General features: G+C 36.2%; 2 protein-coding genes across 6 annotated transcripts in view; both read left to right on the top strand.

The window, feature by feature from the left end:
* The window catches only part of LOC135102929 (polyamine-transporting ATPase 13A3-like), a 72,834-nt gene extending 60,240 nt beyond the window's left edge, over positions 1–12,594 (top strand). For 4 of the 5 annotated variants that reach the window (XM_064008608.1, XM_064008607.1, XM_064008609.1 and 1 more), the window contains 2 exons: positions 6,634–6,853; positions 9,444–12,594. In XM_064008608.1, the coding sequence (XP_063864678.1) occupies positions 6,634–6,853; positions 9,444–10,531 (1,308 nt within the window). In that variant the 3' untranslated portion in view covers positions 10,532–12,594. Of the gene's footprint in view, positions 1–1,954; positions 4,358–6,633; positions 6,854–9,443 lie in introns of those variants that run through there. The other variant, XM_064008611.1, reaches the window with a different exon arrangement.
* The window catches only part of LOC135102931 (small ribosomal subunit protein uS19-like), a 74,571-nt gene that overhangs the window by 30,622 nt on the left and 23,298 nt on the right, over positions 1–20,651 (top strand). The gene's annotated exons all lie outside the window — the stretch shown is intronic.

Genomic DNA, 20,651 nt, shown 5'->3' with positions numbered 1-20,651 from the left:
CACACACACACACACACACACACACACACACACACACACACACACACACACACACACACACACACATTGATATCATACAGAAGAGAGATGGTTGGGCAGACTGTATTTATCTAGATTTAAGAAAAGCTTTTGATAAAGTGCTGCATAATAGACTGCTGTGGAAGCTGGAAAAGATAGGTGGTGTAAATGGAAAAATACTGAAATGGATGGACGATATCCTTAAAAACAGAGAGATGCGAACAGTAATTAGGGACCAGACATCAGTGTGGAGCCCAGTATCAAGTGGGGTCCCCCCAAGGGTCAATGTTGGCACCAATAATGTTTGTGGTGTATATAAATGATATGGTGGAGAATGTATCCAGCTATGTGAGTCTTTTTGCTGATGATGCAAAACTTATGAGAAGAGTGAAGGGAATGGAAGATTGTGAAGAATTACAAAGAGATATAGACAAGGTGTGGGAGTGGAGCAACAGATGGCAAATGGAATTTAACTCTGGTAAGTGTAAAAAGATGGAATTTGGAAAAAGTAACAGAAGGTGTAGCTATAACTATAAGATGGGAAATGAAACAATAAATAAGACAACAAGAGAAAAAGATCTGGGAGTGATTTTTCTCACAGAATTTATCACCAGAAAAACATATTAACAAGATAACAGGTGAAACTCTCAGCCTACTAAAAACATATGAGTTGCCTTTGCTTATCTGGATATAGAAATGATGAGGAAAATAATCACCACAATGATACGTCCAAGATTAGAATACGCAGCTGTAATTTGGTCACCACATGAAAAAAGCACATAAGAAAGTTGGAAGGAATACAGAGAGCAGCAACAAAGATGATAACAGAACTGCAAGATTTGTCATATGAGGAGCGACTAGCTAGAACGCAACTCCCAACCTTGGAAAAGAGATGAAAGAGAGGTGACTTGATTGCATTGTACAGATTGCTGAGTGGGATGGAAAAACTAGATAGGGAACATCTCTTTATAATGAACGAAAGAGAAACAAGAGGACATGGAAGAAAATTAAAAGTAATCACCTGCTGAAGGGACATAAAGAAGTTTAGCTTCCCTCATAGAAGCATAGAGGCATGGAATGGACTGGAAGGGGAAGTGGTGTGTGCTACAAATATTCATGACTGTAAGGAAAAGTTGGATAAAAACAGTTATAGAGACGGGACAGTATGAGCTTAGCTCCTCTCCCGTATGTCACAACTAGGTAAATACACACACACACAAGGAATAAGGAAGGACAATAAAATACTACTAGTGGGAGACTATAACTGCAAAAATGTAAGCTGGAAGGAGATGGAAGTTAATGCAAATGCTGGACTGTGGAGTGAAGAAATGCTACAGTTAGCTATGGTAAAGACAATGGACCAATGGGTGGAGGAATTTACAAGATACAGAGGGAAGGAGGAACCATCTATACTAGATCTGGTATTCACAAAAATAATGGAGCTCCATCCAACCATTAAATACTTAAGCCCAGTGAGAAAAAAGTGACCATGTGGCATTAGAAGTGGTACTGCAAGATTGGGAGGTTCTACCAAGTAAGGAGGATTATAGAAATGGAAGAGTAAATCATGCTAAGACAAATTTTACAGAGTTAAGAAAATTCTTTGGGAGTATTGATTGGAAGAAACTTATGGAAGGCAAGACAGTGCAAGAGAAATGCAAAACATTCCTGAAGAAGTACAATGAGGATGCGCAGAAGTATGTACCTGTATATAAAGTATGGAGGAGCAAACATATATGGTATAATGCCAAATGTGCTGAAGCTAAAAAGATAAAGGATATAGCTTGGAAGAAACTGAAGAAACAAAGAAATTAAAATAATAGAGAGCAGTTTATGGAGGCAAGGAATGAGTATGTTAGAATAAGAGAGAGGAGGAGAGACAATATGAAAAGGATGTGCTAAAGAAATGTGAAGAAGAGCCCAAGCTTTTTTACAGGTATATCAGTGGAAAGATGACAAGCAGAGAGACCATTGACATGATAGTAAAGGAGAAAGGATATATCAAACAGCAAAAGAGGTGAGTGAAATTATGAATGAGAGTTTCAGGTCTGTGTTCAATGTGGAAGTGGAGTTTACAGAATCAAATGAGGAAGTGCAGCAGGGGGATTATGGGAAGTCTTGGTGCAAAAACATGAAATTGGCAAATTGTTAGGGAAGTTGGATGTCAGGAAAGCATTGGGGTCTGATGGAGTGTCAGGTTGGACACTAAAGGAATGTAGAGAACAAGTGGTGAAGCCAATTTGGGATGTGATTAGCAGCTCACTGATAAGGGGAAGAGTACCAAGGGAGTGGAAGAGAGCAAATATAGGGGCAATACACAAAGGAGGAAGAAGGACTGAGCCACTAAATTATAGAGTGGTATCACTAACTAGTGTTGTGGGCAAGATCTGTGAAATAGTGGTCAAGGAAAAGTGGGTGAAATATAGCAAATAGCCAATTTGGTTTCAGAAAAGGAAGGTCATGTGTGACAAATTTACTGAGTTTCCATACAAGAGTAATAGATGAAGTACAAAACAGAGATGGTTGGATAGATGCAGTGTACTTGGACATCAAAAAAGCTTTTGATAAAGTTCTGCATAAAAGACTATTGTGGAAGATGGAACATATAGGAGGACTGAGAGGGACAGTGCTAAAATGGTTGAGAGACCACTTAAAGGATAGAGAAATGAGAACTGCGATCAGTTCAAGCTGAAGTAAGGTAACAAGCAGAGTACCACAGGGGTCTATGTTAGCACCCATTATGTTCCAAATATACATCAGTGATATGCAGGAGTGTTTGACCAGTTATATTAATCCGTTTGCTGATGATGCAAAATTGTTAAGAGTAATAAAGAGCCATGTTGATTGTATGGAGTTGCATAGAGATATTGACAAGATTTATGAGTGGAGCAAAAAGTGGAAACTGGAATTCAATGCTAAGAAATGCCATGTGATAGAATTTGGAAAGAGTAAAAGAAGACCTGCATGGGTCTATAAAATGGGGAAGGAAGTACGAGTAATAATGTAGAGCAAGGAGGAGAAAGACCTAGGAGTGGTTTTTCAAGATACCCTGACCCCAGAATGGTATATAAGTGAGATCTTTGGCTCGACGTACAGGATGTTAACAAGTATTAGGGTGGAATTTTATTACATGGATAAGACTATGATAAAAATATTATAGCCACTATGCTACATCCCAGGCTGGAATATGCAGCAGTAGTGTGGTCTCTACATATGAAAAAAGATATAAAGAAGTTGGAAAGAATTCAGAGGGCAGCTACAAGGATGGTACTGGAGCTAAAAGACCTAACATATGAAGAGAAATTGAAGGAAATGGGACTGCCAACTTTGCAAGTTAGAAGGAAAAGAGGAGATCAATGACGATTTATAAAAGAGTTAACTGCATTGAAAACATAGACAAGCAGGATCTAGTGTTGCTATAAGAAGATGAAGCTGGATGGACAGGAGGGCATTCAAAGAAGATCAGGAAGAGTCAGTGTTTGAGGGACATCAAGAAGTACGGTTTTCCACATAGAATTGTGGATATCTGGAATGATCTAATTGAAGAGGTTGTTACAACACCTAACATGCAGAAATTTAAGGAAATGTTGGATAAATATAGATATGGAGACAGGACACTATGAGTCCTATTCAAATCCTGTATTATACAACTAGGTAAATACACACACACACACACACACACACACACACACACACACACACACCATGGAAGAAAGAAGAGAGAGGTGACCTGATTGCCTATGATTGGCTATGAAAAATTGGACTGCAGTGATTTGGTGGTGAGAGACTGTAGAAGCACAAGAGGGCATGAGAAGAAGGTGAAGAAGGGTGTGTGTATAAGGAATATCAAGAAGAACAGTTTCCTGCAAAGGTCTGCAGGAATCTGGAATGAGCAGCAATAAGAAACAGTAAATGCAATAACTATACATGATTTTAAGGAAAAAGTTGGATTAGAGTAGATATTGAGACAGGACAGCACAAGCTTAGACTTCTTCTCCTGTAAACCACAACTAGGTAAACTAGGTAAAGACACACACACACACACACACACACACACACACACACACACACACACACACACACACACACACACACACACACACACACACCGCATAGTGTAGTGATTAGCATTCTCAGCTCACAACCAAGAAGGCCCAGGTTCGAATCCTGGGTGTGGCAAGGCAAATGGGCAAGCCTCTTAATGTGTAGCCCCTGCTCACCTAGCAGCAAGTAGGTACGGGATGTAACCCGAGGGGTTGTGACCTCGCTGTCCCAGTGTGTGGTGTGTAAGTGGTCTCAGTCCTACCCAAAGATCAGTCACTATAGCCCTGAGCTCTTTCCATAGAGTAACGGCTGGCCGGGTGTCCAGAAGACAACCGTCAATGAATCACACATGCACATGTTTTATATATATATATATATATATATATATATATATATATATATATATATATATATATATATATATATATTACAGTAAACCCTCATTATACTAGACTAATTGGGGCAAAGCCACTGACATTAAAGGTGAAAATCCAATAAAAGTGGTGGTGAGTAGGTCAGGAGTGCCACAACCTCTAATAAGATCTGCTGGTGTGAGACTGAGGTAGAAGCAGTGTGTGGGTGCCAGGGTTGCACTGCTGGCCAGCCCAAATAATTATACAGCAGTGTGAAAATTATGACATTTTTTCTATACATTATGGCATAGTGTATGGTAGACAGTGTACGGCAGATGGCAGACTAACACCAAATTATGGCAGAAATACCATAATTATGGCAGACAGTATGCTCCATGAATTGGCACATTAGAGGCTTATCCTTTACCAATTAACTAAAATTTCAACTTACGTGAAGAATCATTAAAAATCCTTAGAAACCCTTCCTGCAGGCTCAGGATCTTCATTTTCATCATCCTTACTCTCTCTATAGTCTCTCCTTGTATCTTACTCTGAGGACATGATGCCAAGGAGAGCTTCTGGTTCTGGTTCTGGTTGAAGGTCAGAACCTACACAGTAATAATTACTGTACAGGTTATGCTAAGTTTGGTCTGTTTTGACTTGGTTTAGTCAGCATGGTGGCAACTTACAGCGTTTTTTTTTTAATTGCCTTTGTGGACAATTTTTTTATTATTTTGTTGCCTTTCCAACTTCTTTGGGAGTCTGATGTATATAATGCTGACCTAAGGAGGTTTTACTCTATATATCACACAGACTGAAAGACTTGCCTGCATATAAGCTTAAGTGTGAGCACAGTTTCCAGGATGAGGTCTTTGTTCTAGGGAAAATTTTCATGTGGCCAAAGATGTAGTCTTCCAAACAAGCTGGTCTTTAAGATATTTCCTTCTGTGTTATGAAGTTAGTTTTATGATGAGGCTTTCAGTTCTGCTACATAAGCAAATGGTAATTCACCAGTGTTCAGCACTTTTCTTGAAGTGACCTGTGATGAATGGAAAACCCTCAGTTGCCATAATTTTTCCTTTCATCTTTGAGGAGCAAAGGCTGACTATGCCCTCAGTGCTCCAATAGGTCCTTCTTACATGCAGCTGTGAATTTGGTGATCCTACTAGCAATAAGGATCATGTCAGACATCCACTTCCATTCACTCCTGGCAACAATGGACTTTCTGGGATAAACAAGAAACAGTGAGGGTGGCAAGATATCAATGATTTTAACAGTATTGCCATATCCTATTCACTGCTCCAAAATATATCTTAGTTATAAAGAATGTAAAGAGGCCACATGCCTAAAATATGGTTGCTTTAATTTTCTTTACTATGTGAACACAGCACCATGTCAGAATTGGTTGGGCCAACAACTCTTGTCTTATTTCCCATAAAATAGGAAATCATAAAAGTGATGCTGATATTGCCATTACATCCTGCTGTAAAATAAACCAGTGATTTTCTAGACAGGATTGTGTGTAGATAGTGAAGCAGTGGGACTTTTAATACTTTAAACATAACTTAAGGCAAATTGATCTTCTGGTAGCCAGTTTTGGATGATGTTTACTGAGTACCATCTAATGTTTTGATTAATATATCATCAGAGTAGTGTTATACAACCAGGGAAACCATCCTTGAACTATTGTTGGGGACTTGGTACATCTCAGTATAAGGCTAGCCTTTCCTCCACTATCATACTAGCTTCTGCTGAATAATTGTTTATCTTGAACAAGTTCATCATTATTGGAAGTTGCCCATTATATTGTGAATATTTGAAAATCAACATTTTCTTGAAAATGCAGTGTCATCTTTTATGACCTGTCATCTTGAAAGCTAGGATGTGTTACTTTTTAAAGCACAAATCTCCCTCTCTGCCAACCATCACTGATGTATTTGCAGATTTCTGTTTGACTTATTTTATTCTGATCCCAGTCATATAGGAGTTAAAACATCTGTAATTGAAATCTGTAAAGTTTTGGGTGATTGTATTGTATCAAGCACGTGACATTGGGCTCAACAATTGGGAATACACAGAATATCTCCCATCATTTCTTGACAGAAAGTTAGAAAAAACTCTTGCTATAGCTTTAAGACTCAATATAAATGAGAATTCAGTCTATAAAGTTTAGTAGTTTGTAACTTGTATATGTCATTTAATTAAATTTTTCTTTCAGGTGACTCAGCAAGTAGATTCTATGGTCCAAGTGGATCTTGATGAAAAGACAAATGGCTCTTATTGTTTTGCCATAGAGGGAAAATCTTGGAGAGTGGTGCACCAATATTTTCCAGAAGTATTACAGAAGCTAGTTGTTCGTGGAGCAATTTTTGCACGCATGAGCCCAGAACAAAAACAACAACTTGTACTAGAACTTCAGTCTCTTGGTTACTTTGTTGGTAAGTCTTGTTTGTATACTGATGAGTTTGTTGATAAGTTTTAGTTAGTGACTACAGAGTAGCAGCTTTTTGAAGCAAAAGAAAAAGAGAAAAGTGCAATTTTACCAGTTTTGTTTTTTCTTTCACTACATATAGTGACATTTAAAGATAGAGAGGATTTGATACAGCCACTCATATCATATTCACAACGTTACAATGGTCACTTTCAATAGGGCTTTAAGGTTTGGTCCTGACTTTCACAGAAAAGGAGGAAATTCACATTGGCTTATATTCATGCCTGAAAAAAGTGGAAGTTTATTCTTAGCTGCAGAACCCATGTGATTGTTCTTACCAGCCATTTCTCTATTTAGCTGTTAAACTTCTCATGTTACAATTTCTTTCTCCCACCCCCCTTCTTTATTATTATTTAGAAATGGCAGATATGTCTAGATATGGATTAGAAGTTGTGCTGTGTATTAAATGATTGTTGTTAGGTAGATGTCTAAGAGGTAGTGTGATAGTGGTTGCTGGTCTTGGTATCATTTAGTATTTTTTTCCACTGAAATCTATCTTGGATAATGGCTCTCCAAATGTAGATTTTTCATATTTATCAATAGCTCTATCACCAAATCCAAAGGATTGTTGAAAGATGAAGATGAATATTCTGATTCTGTATGCTATTTTTTTCTTTTGTCCCACTGTAATATTGCACACATTAGATTTGCACATCAAGTGGTAAAAGAGATCATGAGCTAAAATTTGTCTGTAGAGAGAGAGAGAGAGAGAGAGAGATTGCTTAAAGGAATAATGGATTGGAGTGAGGGGGGTTAAACAAATCTGACAATAGATAATAAAAAAAAAAAAATGAGAACTTGAATATAAAATAAAAGACTAGATGCATAAATTTTCAAAGTGCAGTTTTCCGAAAAGAAAAAAATATATATACAATTTAGAATCTTTTATCCGAAAACCTGTAAAATCTGAAAGATTTTTAATGGGGTCATGACACGTCACAAACAGAAAATTCCACAAAGTGGTGGGAAGGTTTACAAAGCAAAAATATGATGAATTGTAAACTTGACAGTGTGCCCATAAATCAAAGTTCCAATGGTCAGTTTACTGCTATGGAAGGTATCAAAAAGTGGGAAATTATTGCCCATGGCAACTCCGCTAGGCACAGTGGGAGGAGATTCCTCCCATGTTCCCCTGCCCATTTTCTCCTTGCCGTGACATTCTCATTTCATCACTCACAATTAATACTTCTTACATTATAATGGGTCCTAGCAAGCTTAACAGTGAAGAAAAGTGTTTTTATGACATTTGTTGAAAAGCAGTTCAGTAATTGTCAAACTAAAAGGAAGATAGGAAGATTAGAAGCAGGTGTTGCACAGGTGGTGAAGGCTGCACTAGCACTTAGAACAGCTGTCACTCCCTGTTGCCTTGCAGCTCATAAGCCTTTTCTGACTGAGAGAAAGAGGGTGCAGCAACTCAGTTTTTACAAGGCATATGTCCTACCAACTTACTATTCCTGTATCTGTCTTCTGTTTTTGTCCAGAGCCTTTATTTTTCTCAAGATCGACAGCTGCTCCCACTGCCAGTGCAGCCTTTGCCACTTGTGTCATGGCTGTCTCTGATTTTCTTACCTTCCTTCCAGTCTCACAATTACTGAGTCCCTCTCAAACAAAGGCCATCAAAACATTCTTCTCTCCACTGTTAGGATTGCTAGGACCCAGTATAGTATAAGGAGAATGAAATGTGAGTGATGAAATGAGAAGGTAGCAACAAAGGGGAAATGGTAGGAAGAGCACGGGAGAGACAACTCCCTCCGCTGTGCCTGACAGTCTAGAATCTAGATTCTCACTCTCAGTGATTAAAAACTCAGTGTAGCATCTTTAAGGCATGTGAGTTGCCATGTGTGACAATTTGGCACTGTTTGATACCTCCCATAGCTGTAAATCGAGCATCAAAGCTTTGCTCTGTGGGCATGCTGTCATGTTTACAATTTGTCATTATTTTTTGTGGCCACTGTAAAACTACATTTAGGGTATATCTACAAGCCATCTTATGAAATGTAAATGGATATCATCTTTAGACTTGGATGCCATCCCGAAGCTGTCCCATTTTTATAAATCCAAATAAAAATATTCCAAAAACCAGAAAATACAAAATCCTTTACACTTTCAGTCAAAGAAATTTTGAATAAGGGATTCTCAACTGCAGTGCATGTAGCTGATAGATAGAATGATTTGGAGAGCCAGATGATGCCTGTAAAGAACATATAAGCTTCAGATTTAATAGGATAAAAGTTGGTATTGAGACAAGATGAACTAAGTTCAAATCTTGCATTCATTTAAATAGATGAATATAAGTTCCTTGAATCTCTCAGCCTGTGGTCCTTGAAGAAGTAATGTGGTAGTAACTAAAGGCCAGAAAAATTGTCAGTTTGCAGGATAACCCAGAAGTATTCAGCTTAAGAAATATCTCAGGTTCATAAATTTAGTTACAACACATGTTGATGTTTACGTGAATATATGCTAGGTTTTAACTTTATGATAGCTTTCTACTAAGTTATTAAGAGTATTAAGAGTAAGGTCAATATTTGTTGTTACAGGAATGTGTGGAGATGGAGCAAATGACTGTGGAGCCTTGAAGGCGGCCCATGCTGGCATTTCTCTCTCAGAAGCTGAGGCATCTGTAGCCTCTCCCTTTACCTCAGCCCAGCCAAACATCTCATGTGTACCTAAATTGATCAAAGAAGGACGTTGTGCACTTGTTACCAGTTTTGGCATTTTTAAGTATATGGCTGCATACTCACTCACACAGTTTGTATCAATTATGATCTTATATTCAATTGATAGCAATCTTACAGACATTCAGTTTTTGTGGATTGATCTTTTTCTCATAACTGTGTTTGCCATATTTTTTGGTCGAACTGAGTCATATAATGGGCCACTGGCATCATACTCTCCACCAACAGCACTTTTATCATTTACTCCAATAATGTCCATTTTACTGCACATTTTTATTGTGATAAGTTTCCAGACATATTGTTTTTACTATGTTCAATATCAGCCTTGGTTTGTACCATACAATTCAACACTTGGAGAGGAGGAAGATATATATGGTTGCTATGAAAATTTTTCTGTTTTTTCAGTGTCCCAGTTTCAGTACATCATTCTTGCTCTAGTGTTCTCTCGTGGACCACCTTTCCGTCAACATGTGTACACAAATTTCCTCCTTACAGGATCCTTTATAATAATGAGTATTTGCTGTGTGGTATTGACAGTGGCTCCTCCCCAGTTCATCATTGATGGTTTTGAAATGGTTCTGCCACCTGCTGATGATGCAGATGCATATTTTTTCAGATGGGAAATAATTTTGTTCTCTGTTTTGTATTCTGTCCTAGCAATATTTACTGAGTATGTCATAATTGATTATATTTTTTATCGAAAATGTAGACCTAAACTCCACAACATTTCTAAATCAAAGAAAAAATATCTTGCTTTGGAAAGAGACATGCAACTAGACAAAGAGTGGCCGCCATTAACTCCTTATGAAGCAGAAATTAATGGCATCCCAGACAAAAAAGAAGTAATTCTGGATGCTTCCAAGCTCCATACTGCAGTTATGAAATCAGAGGTAAATGGAAGTGCTCCAGGTGCTGTGACAACAATAACTCAGTTTCATTCTTCTCTGTAAGGTACAGTATGGTGATTAACAGTATTGCAGATAATATATTGTAATATATACTGAAGATTAATAATTATTACAGTTATACATAATTTGATTTTATATTTAACAAATGCTGTTATACAAATTTTTTCAACAATTCTGTATGGGAAAATTTACATACAGAGAAGCCTTGCAAATCTCGCTGTAAAACAACATTTCCATAAAAGGAAACTACTGTTAGGGAAGGAATGGGTTATCTATTGAAAAATCAACCCTCTACCTAAAATAGTTATCTTTGAATGGCCTTGTAATAAGTACAGTACTGTCATATATATCTTGCACTGCCATACAATCTGGGACACCAGTTATATGATAAATAAATTAATAACAATAATATAGTTTAAAAATTATATGTGGTGCATAATGTTACATATCCTTTATAAGGTGTATGAAACATTATGAAAGCTTTAACTATATTAAATTTTAGCAAATTATACATTCTTATGTAAAGCAAATAGACATCTGCTGTACTTAACCATTACAGTTTTTATGAGAAACAAACAGTACTTATTATATAACATGTAAGGATTTGGTGATGATTTGTTTTGTTCCTGATTTTGAATTCACCAAAACCCTAGTCTAGATAGGATAGGTCATGGACATCTTGAGATCTAGGCTGTGCACAAACACTTACCTTCATAGAAAACTGTTCTCATGGGCTAGTCAGCAAAGATGAGCAACCAATGGAGCATGTGTTATATTTCTTCTAATTCATGATACAGATTCAAGTTAATTGTTAAGTCATATTAAATGTTCTTATGAGTAGATATCCTTAGCCCTTTTTTAAGAGGTGATGGGAAGACAGGCTGATAATATGGTATTCTTTTTTGCAGTATTAACCTTCTGTGTACTACTAATGTGTTGAGGTTTTACAATTATGACAGAAAGAACATCATGTGAAGTAATGAGACATGTTTATGGGCTTTTCTTCTGGCCTCATATTCAGTGTGTAATCTTCCATTATTATCTTTCTCTTGCCTTTTGCAACAACTGCAATGTCTTTCATATCAAGCCTGTTGCATTTTATATAACACTTACATGTGTACCTATATTTGCCAGAACCTTCCTATACAAGACTTCAATATATGAGAAATGAATAATGCAATATGAGGAAAGTATTTTAGAACATTTTCATTATATAACATTGATCATTATTTTTCAATATACGTGGCATATTTCTAGGATGGCGGTTTCCCGCTTTTTACATCCTAACACCAGTCACTTAATTAGCTTTTATATGACCAGTTAGATATGTTTGTTTCCTCCCCACCACCACACACACTCTCTCTCTCTCTCTCTCTCTCTCTCTCTCTCTCTCTCTCTCTCTCTCTCTCTCTCTCTCTCTCTCTCTCTCTCTCTCTCTCTCTCTCTCTCTCTCTCTCTCTCTCTCTCTCTCTCTCTCTCTCTCTCTCTCTCTCTCTCTCTCTCTCTCTCTCTCTCTCTCTCTCTCTCTTTAAATGACATTCTTTGAAACATATGTCAGTTATATGCTCTTTCCTCAACAGTCAGTGGATAATGAAGGCAAGATATGGAGTGCAACACTTGCCCTTCTCATTGTTTTGCTATCAACAGCTGACTAATCAGTGGGTGTGATAGATGTTTTTAGTGTGCTTCATTTTGAATACAGACTATTTTCACTTGGTGCACATGAGATCTGGAGATGTCTGTGGATAGGATTATTTAGTACTTTATGAAGAGATAGGTACTTTGTTGCTAAGAATTCAATATATACTAATTACCAGGTATATAGATGTTGATAATCATCTGTAAGGCAAAGTACTGCCAAAAATTATTTTTCTACTGACACCTCTTCAGATAGATTAGCAAGGCTTCACTGTATTCCATTGTATGTAAATAACTTTGTTGAATGAATTCGTCATCAATAATTATTTGGATACTTGGTCATTGAAATTGCAGCATACCTTCCGTTAAGAATGGAATGAAATGTAAAGCATTTTGTGTAATTTAGATTTATTCTTAGAAAGGCAATAGCTGTGTGGGATATACTAGTAAAAGATATACATCTGTAATGTAGAGTTATTGTCCTATTAAGATGTAAGTTCTTATGTGTGTGCTTACAAACATTCCTTTTTAATAATTAATATATCCATCTTGCTATATAACTGGCTGATATACCCTTAAAAGTAGATAGTCAAGACCAGGTCTACATAAAGGGCCCCATACACACTAAGGTGGCCTGTCTGGCCGCTTGCACAAATCAGGACTGTTCAGGCAAAACTGAGCATGTAAGAGACGTTGAGGTGGCCTGCACAGGCCAGAGAAGCCACTTGAGCATGTATGGGGTCCTTAACACTTCACCTTATCCTAGAACTGAAAACACAGAGGGGGATTCTCAGTCCCTTCACTTTATTCAGTTTTCAGAGTGTGCAGCTCAACCATGTTATACTAAAAAAAAATAAAATACAAAATAAATAAATAAATAAAAATTCCAATACTTGAAATTCTTGTTGATTTAACATTTGATAATATTTAAATTTAGTGGGGCTTTTCTATATCTTGTGAAGGTTGCAAAGTTACTTATGTTATAGATAGAGGCAGTGAAGAGAATGAGAGTTTGGAAAGCTGTAGATGCATAGTTGAATTTGAAGAATGGCAAATGGTGGTAATGTTGAATGTATGCTTCGTGAACAGTATGGTGCCTCTTGACTGAGTCTTTACATAAAGATAAGGGTGATGAGCATGAATGTGTTAGTTCTAGTGGTATAAGGTATTTTTTAGTATTTTAAGTAAGGTGTGATTAACAGGGTTAGAGTATAAATAGTGTTTTTGGAAGGAGCAGTTTGGCTTTAGAAGAGGGAGAGCTGCAGATCAGTAGGTGTTTGCTGTGAGAGAGCTTGTAAAATTTAAGTGTGTTTGGAGGATTTGTGGTTTAACAAAAAAAAAAAAAAAAAAAAACAACTTTTTTATTTTTATTTATTTATTTATTTTATTTTATTATTTTTTTTCGTGTTTCATGGTAAATTGTGAAAGGCACTGAAGAAGGACAGCTAATCAGCTATACAGTATATATATATATATATATATATATATATATATATATATATATATATATATATATATATATATATATATATATATATATATATATATATATATATATATATATATATATATACTGTTGTCTAGTTAGGGGTCACTTGGAATGAACACAAAAGGAAAGTTGTATGTAGATGAAACAGTATTGACAACAATGTGTGTCTGGAACATGGAACAATTGGTCTTTACCCAGCTGTTCCGAGATTTTTGTGGCTCAATTTGAACATCCATTTCATGGTCTCCACACAAAGTAAAAGTAACACAAGGCAACACACACACACACACACACACACACACACACACACACACACACGAGGACACAGCAAAAAACTAAGAAAAGGAAGATGCTTGAGTAACATTAAGAAATACAGTTTCCCAAAAAGAAATATAGAAGTTTGGAACAGGCTAAGTGAGGATGTAGTATTGGTTGAAATAGAAATAGTGGTTGAAATAGAATGTGGCAATGGACTAGCAGAAGCATTAAGAATTGGAGTGGAAAATATACAAGGCAAAAAGAAATAATTCATAGTGACATATGGTACCACCCAAAACCAATGCCAGGTCAAATGAAGAATGTGAAGAAATGATAAAAGAAAGAAAGAACTGGTTAAAGGAAATGCTGAGTGGTGATAAAGTGACTATGATGGGAGACTTTAACTGTAAGGTGTGCTGGGAAGAGTGGTACAATGAGGGAATAGAATGATTTTGGGGAAATAAATTATTACAACTGGCAATGGATAATGTACTAACACAATAGATAAAAGGTATTACAAGATTTGGAAAAGATGGAGAAACATCGAGATTACATCTGTTATTTTAGCAAAGAACCAGAAGGAATTGAGAATGTTCAGATAGAGTGTGTGTTAACTAAAAGTGACCATGATACCATAGAATACAATATAAATGAGGAAATATAGGGTAAAAGGAATGAAGATCACCATGCTGGGAGATTAAACTACAGTAAGGCAGACTTTGACAACATGAAGTTTTTTTTCAAGAGAGGTGGGATATGTTCCATAAGGCTACAAAGGTCTGAGGGAAGTGGGATGAGTTTCTTAAAATATACAAAGACAAAAAGAGGTTTGTACCTAAAAAGCAGACAGTAATAATTGGTAAAAAGAATTGTTTAATAAAAGATATGAAACAGTAAGAAAGACAAAAGAGAATTCATGGAAAAAGTGTAAAGAAAGTAAAAGAATTAACCTGTGAAATAATTACAAACAAGCAAGAAATTATTATGTGAAGTACCTGAGAGATGAACAAAGACTGTTTGAAAAAGATATAATAGACAGGTGTAAACATGAATCCAAACTCTTCTGTAGACATGTGAATGGCAAACTGAAAACAAAGTGAGCATAGAAAAACTAGGTTGGATGGAATGGTATATGAGGACCTGAAAGAGATGGAAGAAGTGATGAATAAGAGCTTCAAGGAGGATTTTACAAAGGAAAAGGAATTTATAAAGGCACTGGATGTACAGGAAAAAAAAAAAAGGAATTTCAAGTAATATACAGGAAATTAAAGAAATCATCAAAACTTTAGATGTGAGAAAGGCTGCAGGACTGGATTGAGTGTCGGGATGGGTATTAAAAGAATGCACTGACTAGCTTAAAGATAAATCACATATCATCATATGCACCTCTATTAATGAAGGAATAGTTCCACAGGATTGGAAAAGGGCAAACATCGTGCCCATATTTAAAGGAGACACACAAGATCCACTAAATTACAGACTAGTGTCACTGGTGAGTGTGGTAGCAAAAATATGTGAAAGGATAAAAAACAGATGGACCAGATTTTGGGATGATAATGAAATCCTTACAAATTGTCAATTTGGTTCTAGAAAGGGGAGATCTTGTCTTACCAATTTGTTGTGTTATTATTCGAGAGTGATTAATATCATACAGGAGAGAGAGGTTGGACAGATTGCACTTACCTAGATTTACCTAAGAAAATCTTTGGATAAAATGCCACATAAAAGACTTCTATAGAAAGTGGAGAAAATAAGTAGTGTAAATGAAAGACTGCTAGAATGGATGGAGGATTTTGTAAAAAACAGAGATGCAAAAAGTGATAAAGGACCAGGCATCAGCGTGGAGCCCAGTATTAAGTAGGGTCCCCCAAGGATCAGTGTTAGCACCAGTAATGTTTGTGGTATATATATAAATGATATGGTGGAGAACATATCCAGCTATGTGAGTCTTTTTGCTAACAATGTAAAACTTATGAGAAGAGTGAAGGAAATTGAAGACTGTAAAGAATTACAGGGAGATCTAGACAAGGTGTGTGAGTGGAGCAACAGATGGCAAATGGAATTTAATTCTGGAAAGTGTAAAAAGATGGAGTTTGGGAAAGTAACAGAAGGTGTTGTTATAATTTTAAGATGGGGAACGAAACAGTTAATAAGATCTGGGAGTGATATTCTCAGAGGAATTATCATTGGGAAAAACATATTAATAAGATAACAGATGAAACTCTCAATCTACTAAGAAATATAGGAGTTGCTTTTGCTTATCTAGATGAAGAAATGATGAGGAAAATAATTAACACAGTGATACGTCCAAAATTAGAATATGCAGTGGTAATTTGTTCATCACATGAAAAAAGCATATGAAGTCGTAAGGCGTACAGAGACCAGCAACCAAGATGATACCAGAATTGTAAGATCTACCATACGAGGAGAGACTAGCTTAGGAAAAGAGGCGAGAGAGAGAGGTGACATGATTGCACTTTACAGACTACTGAGTGGGATGGGAAACTAAATAAGAAAGATGTATTTGTAATAAATGAAAGAGAAACATGGGGACATGGAAGAAAACTAAAAGCAACCACATGCAGAAGGGACATAAAAAAGTTGAGCTTCCCTCATAGAAGCATTGAGGCATGGAATGGACTGGAGGGAGAAGTGGTGTGTGCTAGAAATATTCATGACTTTAAGGAAAAGTTGGATAAAAACAGTTATGGAGACAGGACAGTATGAGCTTAGCTCCTCTCCTGTATGTCACAAATAGGTAAATAGAACTAGGTAAGTACACACACACACACACACACACACACACACACACACACACACACACACACACACACACACACACACTTACACACTTACCCGACAGACACAACCACACCACACCACACTGCCCATAGTCATCACTATGTTGCATATACAAAACTACACATGTACATCATAGCATATCACATTTATAACAGTATTATTATATCTTTTCCCAACAGATAGATGATCTTTATAAAAAACTTTGTCTCCCAAAGACAGCTGTTGAAGCAAATCAGAAACTAAGGCTGTTTATCTTACATAAGATGCTAATATCCAGAGAAGTATGTGCATTAAGACTTTGTCCTTCATTAAGACTGTATAGCCCTCATATTTCTCCAGTCACATTTCTTTGGGCAACTGACTTACTCTCTATGTAATATGAAGTTTACCTCCTTTCAAACACAGTCACATTATTTTTGTTTGCAATCTCCTTTAACTTTTAGTTTTGGAATACCAAATATATTTAACACCTTGTGCTTTCACTTTCTGCAGTTAGGACTTGTATAATTTGCAAATAGAATTGTATTAATTTACCACTCTTTACAAATATTTTCTCTTTAACATTTTGAATATTTACTTTTCCAAAACTTTGAATCCTTTTGTCATTTACCCTAGTACTTGCTGTTACATCCTTACAGAAAACTTTCACCCCCTTCACTAATCTCCACTCACTCCTTAGTACATTCCATAGTACATATCAGTGTTTCATCATTCATTTGCCTATCATCATTCTTTGATTATTTCCTCTTTTATTATTTTATTCCTGAATTATCTGCCTCTTTCTTTCCTCATTGATTCTCTCTTGAACTTCTCACTTGTCACTCATTTTAATCGCCATTAGTTTGACATACAAAGTACAACAGACAAGTTTTAAGCTTTCAGGAAATGGAAACTGATAGAAATTTTTTAAAGTTTTTCTTTTTTATTTTTTTTATTAACTTGTTTGCCTTGAAGTATACATCTGGGTTTACTCATTTTCACACTTTTATTGCAGTCAGCCTTTTTTTTTTTTTTTTTTTCTAGCCTCTAAACTCAAAATGCCACTGATAGATAACTAACTCCATGAAAGTACTTAGTGTCAGCGCACTGCCCTTGGTTGCCTGGAGAGCAGAATGATTATACCTGTTTCATGTTGACTGTGTATTAATTTAATCAAGTCAAAACCTGAAAATAAAACAAGTTCTCATTATGATAGAAAATAAACTAGTACTTTATGGAAGCACAGAAATATGCCACTTGATAAAATTAAAAAATACCCAAATATTAAAGTTATCTTTGGCATTGGTCAGACCTTATCTAGATTATGGTATACAGTTCTGGTCTCCAAATTTCAGGAAGGGTAGTAATACAGAGAAAAATTACTTAAAAAATACAAGGGATGAGAAATGTTCTTTACAAAAACAAGATTTAATTTTTTTAATTTACATTCCTTAGAGAGGTGCATATTAAAAGAGGATCAGATAAAGGGATAAGGGAGATAACAAGGATAGCATAAAATCCTCATAGGCAATTATCATATTGGTATTGATTTCATGAATATGTTCTCGGTTACTATATGGAAATGTCGATACAATATCTAGTTTTATTTTTAATAATCTTGATATTTTCAGCACTCTGGTATTGATGTTCCTGATCACATTTTTCCAGAACATGAAGAGGATGAAATGGTTGATAAAGAAAATATCATGATATGTCAATTTTCAAAGGTTAGTTTATAAAAATGGTCCAAAGTTTCATACTGCATTTATGCATTATTTTTTTTTCATGATTACCACATGCTTTTATGGTCATGCTTAAAGCAAAGTGAAATATTATATTTTGAAGAATAAGTGGAGTATGATGATAGCAAGCTTGTATATTTCAGGTTATGAAGCCTAAACAGATCAATAATTACTTTTGGAATGGTGTCTTGAAACTTGGAAATAAAGATTACACCTTCAAAACATGCTGATTGAAAGTATCACTTCTAGGTCACTCAGATCTAGGAACAGCTGGTAAGTAGCACATTTAAACATCATAATACAACAAGTATTCTTTTTGGGATTGCCCTGTGCATGCTTCTGGGCTGAGGAGTCCTTGTGCCCATGGGTTTGAATCCTGGCCATGGTCAGAGGGTAAGGAAGGGCATCCACTTGGGCTAATGGTTCCCAAATGCCAAATCAAAGTCTTTCATTAGGAGGCACTGTCCTAGTCTTAATAGACTAGGGAAACTGGATGTTAAAAAAAAAAAAAATGCACTTCTGTGAGAATTGACTTCCCTGTATTACCAGCTCAGGTTTATCATTTTTAATATGGAGCCTTGTTTAATCCAGCATATTTTCAGGTGGCTATATTCTTTTAAACATGCTATGCCCATATGATAAGGTCACTGTGTGTGGCTGCGGATAGTGCTACAACCTTAGTACATTATTACTGTTGTGTGAATTTTCCCTTCCTTGTCAAAATTGCTCCCAGTAGGCATCTTTGTGGATGTGTAGTATGCTCATATGCATTGAGAAGAGGGCATCAAAACATCTACCAGGTATTTCATATATTCCATGTATCATCAGCATCTTAGCAAATCACTACTGCTCTGTTTTCTGTGAAATGTGTTAGGATAGAAATGGAGCAAGTAAACAAGGGAGCAATTCTGCACCACATTGCCACACCATTAAAGAAATCCTGCAGTGTGTGTGTGTGTGTGTGTGTATGTGTGTAAACTATTTATTTGTGTGTAACTGGCACTCAACATAATTTTTACCTCTGATATTTTGTTTGTGACCCTTATTTTACTCAAATTCTCAATTTTTTAATGTACTGGTACCATAAACCTGAACAGTGCATAATAGAGCAACTCAGTCATAGTATTGTATAATCTGTGTATATCTGGCTAAGATTCCCCTCTTAGGAGGGTTGCTGAGGCAGGACCCATCATGTCCTCAAAGGACTAAAAAGATTAGGGAAGTTGGGATTGCCATGAGTATTGCTATTCAGTGGGTATGGCAGCACTCATTAAGTCTGGCTTTGTGAGTGATTCCCAACTAATCTGATAGCCTGTGGAACTCTTAGGAGGTCCCTAGTTTCCTCAAATTGTATATAGAAAGGGTTGTATATGTGTGGAATGGTACAGACTAGTGACAGATCAGATGTCAGAATTCAGAGACCTGCAGATGTGGATGTGCATACAGATGTCATATATATACATATTTTACAGATGTGGTAGGGTTGGAAAAAACCTTGGTAAAAAAAAAAAAAAATGGGCGGTTGATTTTTGGATTTTATTTATTTTCTTTTTTATTCCTCATATTTATCATATGTGTAAATCAGTTTAAATAAGGAATTAAAATATAATCTAGAGTGAAATAAAAGGTTTGAAGTGTTATCTGAAGGACAGACGCTTGTTTAGGTTATGTTGATACAGGTTGATCTGGTTACACAAAGCCTGTTGTTTACTTGTACTGTATAGGAAATGAACTTGTCAGGCTTGACTACATGTACAGTTTTTATGTATGTGTACAGATGGCTCCCTACTTGATGAAATAGCCTTCCTACCCTTATTTTTAGCTAAAGCCACATGTCAACTCAAGGAATTTTAATAGGTAAATATCATAGGCCAGAAGTGGTAATGTGGCAGTTAAGTGATGCTTTCTCAACCCCACTCTGTGTCTGCCTCCCTATCTCCACTCCCTCTTGGTTTCAACATTTCTCATACCCGCTCCGTATCTCCTTCATTGAAGCCCCCCCCCCCCTCTCTCTCTCTCTCTCTCTCTCTCTCTCTCTCTCTCTCTCTGTACTATTACACAGTACATAAATACATACCTATATTTGATGATACCTTTCTGTAAAGGTACTTTCATATGGATGCACATAGGTAACTATTTGGTGTGCTTTGATGAGAAAATTGAAGATAGTATTATGAACTTTTCATGGATGAAGAAACATGCTTCTACATATTGTAATTGTAAAGAATAATAACTTCACATTGTGATACAGGAA

Source organism: Scylla paramamosain, chromosome 8 (genome assembly GCF_035594125.1).
Source record: "Scylla paramamosain isolate STU-SP2022 chromosome 8, ASM3559412v1, whole genome shotgun sequence".
NCBI classification, from domain to species: Eukaryota; Metazoa; Arthropoda; class Malacostraca; order Decapoda; family Portunidae; genus Scylla; species Scylla paramamosain.
The sequence above is the reverse complement of the archived record's forward strand: the minus strand, read 5'-3'. Positions and strand labels throughout refer to the sequence as shown.